This window comes from Dromiciops gliroides, chromosome 1 (genome assembly GCF_019393635.1).
Source record: "Dromiciops gliroides isolate mDroGli1 chromosome 1, mDroGli1.pri, whole genome shotgun sequence".
Taxonomy (NCBI): domain Eukaryota; kingdom Metazoa; phylum Chordata; class Mammalia; order Microbiotheria; family Microbiotheriidae; genus Dromiciops; species Dromiciops gliroides.
The window spans coordinates 490424979-490433893 of record NC_057861.1 but is presented as its reverse complement, the minus strand read 5'-3'; the positions used below and the strand labels follow the sequence as shown (position 1 = coordinate 490433893).

Genomic DNA, 8915 nt, shown 5'->3' with positions numbered 1-8915 from the left:
TGACTTGCCCAGGGTCACACAACTAGTAAGTGTCTGAGGCTGGCTTTGTTTTCGCTTTTTGTTTTTGTTTTTTTGTGGGACAATGAGGTTTAAGTGACTTGCCCAGGGTCACACAGCTAGTAAGTGTCAAGTGGCTGAAGCCGGATTTGAACTCAGGTCCTCCTGAATCCAGGGCCGGTGCTTTATCCACTGTGCCACCTAGCTGCCCCCCTGAGGCTGGCTTTGAACTCAGATCTTCCTGACACCAGGCCTGGCCACCTAGCTAACTGTGTTTATGTTGCATGAAAAAAATTGTCTTTTTTGGTTTGTTTGACTAAAAGGAATATGAATCTATTTCTATAGTACTTGTTCTTTGCAATTATTTCCCTTCAGTCTTGATGAGAATCTTTCTTAGTGGAGTAACAAAGGATTTTGTAAAAGTAGATTTTGAAGAGGGATCATAATTTGTGGTTCATTGAGCACTCATCCTACAACTGCTTGTGAGAACGTTCAGAGATGAGATGTCTGTCCCTTTTTATCTCCTGAGATCTTTGTCTTTGGAAAATGAATGATGACTATACTTATACAGGTTTAATAAAGTTCAGGATCCAAAACTGGGTACTAAGAAACACAGAACAAGTAATGAGAAAAAAAAAGTAGAGCAAACCAGTTTTATTGAGTGGACATACAATAAAGAAAGGCACTCAGGAAGAGTGGAAACAGGTCAATTTCACTGAAACCCAGTGGAAAAGGGAACCAAAACCAATGAAGTCTGGTGAATTTTTATAGGTTTCTTATCTGGTTTGAGCAAGACCAGGCATTGGGAGGATCAAGCCAGGAACTTAGACCTGGGAACTGGTGCTGATTTCATATGCCACAATTTGTTCAACCATTTTACCAATCAATGGGTTACAATTTGATGGGTTTATGTTTTTCCAGGTTTTTGTTTGTTTTGCTACCTCTCAAAATGTGTTGCTCTGAATATTTCAGTGAATATGACATTTCTTTCATTGACCTCTATGCCCTGTAATGGGTCAAATAATTTGAATGTGACTTTTATCACATAATTTCAAATTGATCTCCACAAGAGTTGAACCAGTCCACAGCTTCCTTGTGGCTACTTTCCATCATGTCTATTGCCTTAGGACAAGCTTGTAAGGACAGGGTAAAAAAGGATAGAGAGAAAAGATGATGCCTCTTCATTTTGGAAGGATTATGACTGAGAAGGGACAGGATCAAAGTCCATAAACAAATGAAGAAAATGAGAGGAACATACACTCTCTGTGGAAAATACTGTAATACTAAACTAGGGGCCCTCCTTTCAAGCTTTTCTTCTCCTTGAAGCTTGAGTTAAAGACCACTAAATATTTATTCACAACATCAGTATTAATGGTTACCCCTAAGATGTAGTATGGCTTTAAAATGATCAATTTTGGAACTTGTTTAACTGTGCTTATTTATATGATAATAACTAATATTTACCCAGTATTTTGAGGTTTGTCGAACTTTTGGTGGGGTGCAGGGGGAGGCAATGAGGGTTAAGTGACTTGCCCAGGGTCACACAGCTAGTAAGTGTCAAGTGTCTGAGTTCAGATTTGAATTCAGGTCCTCCTGAATCCAGAGCTGTGCTTTATCCACAGTGCCACCTAGCTGCCCTGAGATCTGTCGAATTTTACATAGATGGTTTCACTTGAGTCTTGCAACAACCTTGCAAAGTGGGGATTATTAAACCCCATTTTACAGCTGAGTAAACTTAAATGACCTAGTCCTGGTCACACATCTCACTTCACCTGTCTGGGACTCAGTTTCCTCACCTATAAAAGGAAGAGTGTTGGACTCAAGTGGCCTCTAAAATCCCTTCAAACTTGAGATCCTCTGACCAATCTTCCTAATTGATCCTAATTATTAAAAGTGTGAACCCAAGTTTCCCTGAACCCTGAATCCAACATTCTACCCATTATTCCATACTGCCCTCACTATGTAATTTGTATTGTTATTAATAATCATCATAATTATGTAGTGCTTTAAGAGTATTTGCACACATAGCCTCATTTTGAGACATTTGGGGCTCATTCCTAATCTGTGAGGATGACATCATGGAAGCATCCATGTTACCAGAACCAGATGGCCCATGTATAGATCTGACAAGTGGCAAGTCTTACATAAAGGCATACTTCTGGCAAAGAGGATTACAACCTGTCCCCACTATCTTCAATGTAAAAGCCCATTCTTCTCTATATTACAAAAGAAATTTTTTGGTTTTGATGAGGCAATTGGGGTTAAGTGACTTGCCTAGGGTCACACAGCTAGTAAGTGTTAAGTGTCTGAGGCCAGACTTGAACTCAGGTCCTCCTGAATCAAGGGCTGGCACTCTATCCACTGAGCCACCTAACTGCCCCTCAAAGGAAATTTTTAAAGGGGGCATCAAAGCTTCCAGGAAAAAAAATAGAAAGAAGTCTCCCAGGGCCACCAGAAATAAATAGGAACAGGGTACAGATTGGGGAGAAGAACAATTACCTCAAGGTTGAGTGTCATTTCACATTTTCCTGAAATCACATATTTTTTAATGGATTTTAATCTAATTTAGTTCTTTCCTTTAAAAATTACTTACTAAAATATTATTAAAATAAGAACCAATAATGAGCAAAATGGGAATTTTCATAAATTCTTTTCTAGATTTCTGTTCCCTGATCTCTTCATTCTTCTCTCCTTTCCCTAGAAAGGGTACTTTCATTCACTTTCATGATATTTCTAGCTATAAAGACAAAGAAGCCTCAGGGACACTCAAATCTCCTGAATCACCATCAGTAATGACTAAAAGTTCCTTTCCCCCAAAACAGAGCATTTTAATTTCAACTAGACACCAATTCCTCAGGACCCCTTCCTCTTGCTCCCCACCAGCATGAATCAGCAACAGTCTTCAACACCATGAATGCAATGGAATACTACTGTACAATAAGAAACAATGAATGCAAGGAGTTCCAAGAAACACTGGAAAATATGTACTAACTCATGCAAAGGAAGGGAAGCAGACCAGGAGAACAATACAAATAACAAGTATAATGTGAATTAAAACATCACTAAAAGGCAGTTCATGTAAGATTATTTGCAATGGTCAAGCTTGGCTTTGGGGAGTAAATGATGCTTCTCTTTATTCCTTTGATAAAGTTTACTCTGTGTGGTATCTTCCCTGAGATATGGAGTCTCCAAGTTGCAGCAAAAGACTTTAAACATTCTTGGGGTAAGAGCTAGCTGTGCATTCACACAACATCTTCTCCTCAGTTAGGGTCAGGACTCTGAGATGCACTGCCCATCTCTTGTGGCTATCCAGAATAGCATTTTGTGCCCCTAAAGGGGCAGGTTGCTTTTGTAGCCTTCGATCCCATGCAGTCCCTAGTCATATGATTTTTTAAAGCAGGGGCTAGGAAACCAAATGAATTGTACTTTGAAGCTATCCTCACCCCATGCAGACATGTCGTGGGCTGAAAATGACATCATCGAGTTGGTTTAATGATTAATCAGTAACAAGAAAGCCCATCACAACCTGCTTTGTTGCTTTGTTGCCTTCATTCAGTCCAGTGCTAAAACAAGAGATCATGGCAGATGACTCCACTAGCGAGCCTTATTTTAGGCAAAAACTTAATGTAGCAGATATTATTGTCATCGTGGTATATTTTGCTTTAAATGTGGCTGTGGGAATATGGGTGAGTCCCAAATGGAAACTTCTTGCATTTGACTTTTTGAAACTTAGGATATTTTTTTTCTTGTAGGTTTCTGGAGGTTATCATATGATATAGTGGATAGAGTATTGGGCTTGGAAACAGGAACACCTGGGTTCAAATCCAGTCTTTGACATTTATAAGCTAGGTAACCCTGGGTAACTTAATTTCTTTCTTTCTTTTTTTTGGGGGGGAAAGTCTGTTGTTTAATATTTGGTTGAATTTAAAACAAATTGCTCTGTTACTGCAAGTTTTCCATTGTTATTCTTTCTATTCCATTGTTGCTGTCATGTATGTATGTATATATACATACATATGTGTGTATACATGTATATGTATATATATGTGTGTGTTTTATTTCATGGATCTGCTTGTTTCACTTTGCATCAATCCATATATGTCTTTATAGGAATTTCTAGGTTCATCGTGTCTATTGGTTTTTACAGCACAGTAATAATCTATTACATTAATACATCATAATTTGTTTAGTAACTTAATTTTTATGTGCCTCAAGCAACTTCCTAAGGCTATCCCTCTTTTAAAAGTATGCTTTAATATGTATTCATATACAATAGATTATTTCTCTAGATATGGATACCATTTTTCACCATAAGTCCTTCAGAGTTGTCTTGGATCATCATATTACTGAGAATAGCTAAATCATTCACACCTGATCATCTTACAAAATTGCTGTTACTTTGCACAGAATACATTTCACTTTGCACCAGCTTATGTAAGTCTTTCCAGATTTTTCTGAGAGCATCCTGCTCATCATTTCTTATACCACAATCGGATTATATCATAATCATAAATCATAATTTTTTCAGCCCCAATTGATGGGCATCCCCTTAATTTCCAATCTTTGCCACACAAAAAAAGAGCCGTTAAAATATTTTTTGTACATATAGGTCCTTTACTTTTGGAGTTTTTTAAATTTCTCTTCGGATACAGACCAAGTTGTGGTATTGCCTAAGGCTATCTCTTGACCTCATGCATGGGTTGCATTTTGCAGAGTTTCCCTACTCTAATGAACTCACAGATCATTTGATTATTCAATACTCTGGGAGATATGAGTTAAGTAATTAGGAGAAAATCTTATAAAATGTCACCACCACATTTCCTTGTGGACCTTATACTGATTATGGCCAGACTTGAGTTAAAGTTCTGACTCCAACGCTTCCTTGCCAGATTACTTTGGGCAAGAGTTTCTTCATGAGTCAAATAGGGACAATAGTAATATTCCCTGTCCTTCCTTCTTCACAGGCTTGTTGTGAGGATACTTTCAGAAGTATGAACTGAATGCTGAGCAAATGTAAGGGATTTTTATATGGTAGTGGAAGCCTGGTGTATTGTAAAGGGCACTAAACTAGGACCTGGGAAAGATTTGAATTTGAATCCTGCCTTGGCACATAACTAGTTCTGTTACTCTGGGCAAGTCACTTGACCTATTTGAGTCTCAGTTTCCTCATCTGTAAAATGGGAATAATAACTATATTACCTCACAGATTGGAGAACAAATTAAACAATGTATATAAGTTGTTTTTTACAAACCTGAAAGTGCTATATTAATGTAATTTTTTTGCTATTGTTACTATCATACTGCAGTTGTGAGAAACAGAATTGTTTAGTGGATAGAGCTAGGCTTGGTGTCAGGAAGACCTAGATTTGAGTTTGCCTTTTGGCCTCTGTGGGAAAGTTCCCTGGTATTGCATTCAGTTCCTCTGCTTTGAGTGAATAGTAACAGGTATCTCCACTCACTTTCTCTGCTCCATTCTAAGCCCTCCCCTTGAGCTGGTCATAGAAGTGTAATAGGAGGTGGTTCTGGTCAATGGAAAAGGCTGACAGAAGACCTGGCTAATTGGGGATTTAGCAAATCTTTTAGCCTTTCTTGAGTCTCAGTTTCCTTGCTTATAAAAGGAAGTTACAAATGGCAGCCTTGTGTCATTGAAAGGGCACTGAACTGAGTTCCAGTTCTACCTCTTAATAGCTATGTGAATCTAAGCCAGGTGCTTTCAGTCCTTCCAGTTCCAAATTTTGTTATCCCATGACCTACCCTACCTACCCAACAGGACTGTTGGTAGAATTATATAAGAATCAGAGAATTTAAAGGAACTTTATCATTCAAGCAGTCCAACTCAAGCAAAAATCCTCCTCCAATACTGCCAACAAGTTATTTAGTCTCTGGAAAGACAAGAGGAGAGAAATTCACTACTTTTAAGACAACCCATTTCTTTCTTTCTTTTACATAGCTTGAATCTGCAATTATATATGTAAGATAAGAGAATTATTATTTCCCCTTTCCCTAATTCAGTTCATGTCATAGCATTTAGTCACAGATGATGAGGTTTAAATGCAGTAATAAAGTGTCAAACTAACTGTAAAATTGTGGTCATTTCTCTATTTTCTCTAGGAAGGGGAGTCCAACAAAAATAGTTATCAAAAAATGTGAGTTGGAAGTGTTCCCCAACTATGAGAAAGCAAGGCAGCTATGGAACAGGGATCCATCTGTGAACACTTTGCAGGGCAATTGGGGCCATACTGGAGTCTCTCCCCAGCTCTCTGCTGAAAAAAAGCCCCCCTGGCTCCCAACCCCAACTTTCCAGTAGGTTTTTCATGGCATGTGGCCAGGACTGGGATGCAAACTGAGAAGGGAACCTAACCTATCCATGCCTAAAGAAATGAAAACAATAATTTTAAAAAATAATGGATGGGGGCAGCTAGGTGGCACAATGGATAAAGCACCGGCCCTGGATTCAGGAGTACCTGAGTTCAAATCCGGCTTCAAACACTTGACACTTACTAGCTGTGTGACCCTGGGCAAGTCACTTAACCCCCATTGCCCCGCAAAAAAATAAATAAATAAATAAATAAATAATGGATGGATAGATTGGGGGAGAAATTAATAAAGGAACCCACTCCTTCTTGGCTGGTGGGCAGCACCTGAAGACTGTACCTTATTCCCACCACTTCTCACCTCTTCTTTCCAAAGAAGAAAGCCTGGGACCTAAAAAGAAAAAAATCATTTTTTAAAAATGAAAAACAATTTTTTTTTGGTGAGGCAATGAGGCTTAAATCACTTGCCCAGGGTCACACAGCTAATAAATGTCAAGTGTTTGAGGTCTGATTTGAATTCAGGTCTTCCTGAGTCCAGGGCTGGTGCTTTATCCACTGTGCCACCTAGCTGTCCCAACCTAAAGTATTTTTATTTTTTTTTTAACATATAAGGTATTTTATTTTTTCCATTACATGTAAAGATAGTTCTCAACTTTTGTTTATACAAGCTTTACAATTTCAGATTTTTCTCCCTCCCTCCCCTCCCTCCCCCCTCCCCTAGACAGCAGGTAATCTGATATAGGTTATATCTATATATCTATATACATATACATATAGATATATACACACACACACATATATATATATACACATAATAACATTAATCCTATTTCTGCATTAATCCTGTTACAAGAGAAAAAATCAGAGCAGTGATGCAAAACCTCAAAATAGAAAAAAAAAACAGCACCCAAAACAAAAGAAATAGTATGGTTCAATCAGCATCTATACTCCACAGTTCTTTTTTTTTTTTTCTTGGATTTGGAGATCCTCTTCTATCATGAGTTCCCTAGAACTCTTCTGTACCATTGCATTGGTGAGAAGAATATAGTCTATTACAGTAGGTCAACACTCAATGTTGATGATACTGTGTATAATGCTCTTCGGGTTCTGCTCATCTCACTCATCATCAGCTCACGTAAGACCCTCCAGGTTTCTCTGAACTCCTCCTGCTCATCATTTCTTACAGCACAATAGTATTCCATTGTATTCATATACCACAACTTGTCCAGCCATTCCCCAATTGATGGGCACCCCCTCAACTTCCAATTCCTTACTACCACGTAAAGAGCAGCTATAAATATTTTTGTACATGTGGGTCCCTTTCCCCCTTCCATGATTTCTTTGGGAAAAAGACCTAAAAGTGGAATTGTTGGGTCAAAGGGTATGCACAGCTTTATCGCCCTTTGGGCATAATTCCAAATTGCTCTCCAGAATCCAACCTAAAGTATTTTTAATGAAAACCTTAAAAAATTATTCACCTGGTCATGGTAATATTAGAATTTGGCCACTGGCTTTTTTTTTTTATAGGCAGTGGGGGTTAAGTGACTTGCCCAGGGTCACACAGCTAGTAAGTGTCAAGTGTCTGAGGCTGGATTTGAACTCAGGTACTCCTGAATCCAGGGCCTGTGCTTTAACCACTGTGCCATCTAGCTGCTCCTGGCCACTGGCTTTTGCTTTCTCTGGGCTCTCTCCTCCCTTTCTTCACCCCCTCCCCACACCTTAGTAATCACTAATGATTATGAAGAGTTATGAAGAGTAAACCCTTTCTTTGATGGAATTGAAAGGAGAAACCTCATATGTAGGGAAAGTATAATTATTTCTATTTTCTAGATGAGGACTAAAGTCCTACTCTATTATCTCATGGTGACATAGAAGAAAACTTGGGTTGTGACCATAACAACTAACATTTATATTAACTTTAAGGTTTGAAGAGTGCTTTATACACATTTGCTCTTTTTTGAGTCTCACAATAATCCAGTAATGTGGGTTATAGGTATCATGATCCCCATTTATTGATAAGGAAGTCAAAACTCAAAATAGTAAGGTGACTTGCCTGGTGTCATATAGCTAGGAAGTGGGGCAGCTAGATGGCACAGTGGATAAGCACCGGCCCTGGATTCAGAAGTACCTGAGTTCAAATCCGGCCTCAGACACTTACTAGCTGTGTGACCCTGGGCAAGTCACTTAACCCCAATTGCCTCACCAAAAATAAAAATAAAATAATAATAAATTAAAATAATAATATAGCTAGGAAGTGTCAGAGTTAGAATTTGAACTCAGATCTTCCTAAATTTTACCCACTAGATCATGCAGAGTACATATTCTGGTAGATCCTACCTACCAAGCTGCAGAAGCTTCTAGCCTAGAAAGGTATGAATTCAGAAATGAACTCTATGCATATCTCCAAGAATCAGTCTAAATTTGGGGGGTGGGGCAGGGCAATGAGGGTTAAGTGACTTGCCCAGGGTCACACAGCTAGTTTCAAGTGTCTGAGGCCAGATTTGAACTCAGGTCCTGATGAATCCAGGACCAGTGTTTTATCCACTGCACCACCTAGCTGCCCCCATCCAAGGATCAGTTTAACTAAGGTCATTCCAAGCTGGT

The 8915-nt window shown here is 38.7% G+C and overlaps 1 protein-coding gene across 4 annotated transcripts in view; it reads left to right on the top strand.

The window, feature by feature from the left end:
- Positions 1 to 3575: 3575 nt before the first annotated feature.
- Positions 3576 to 8915, top strand: part of SLC5A10 (solute carrier family 5 member 10) — a 186461-nt gene continuing 181121 nt past the window's right edge. For all 4 annotated transcript variants that reach the window (XM_043978046.1, XM_043978048.1, XM_043978044.1 and 1 more), the window contains exon 1: positions 3576 to 3683. In XM_043978046.1, the coding sequence (XP_043833981.1) occupies positions 3576 to 3683 (108 nt within the window). The remainder of the gene's footprint in view (positions 3684 to 8915) is intronic.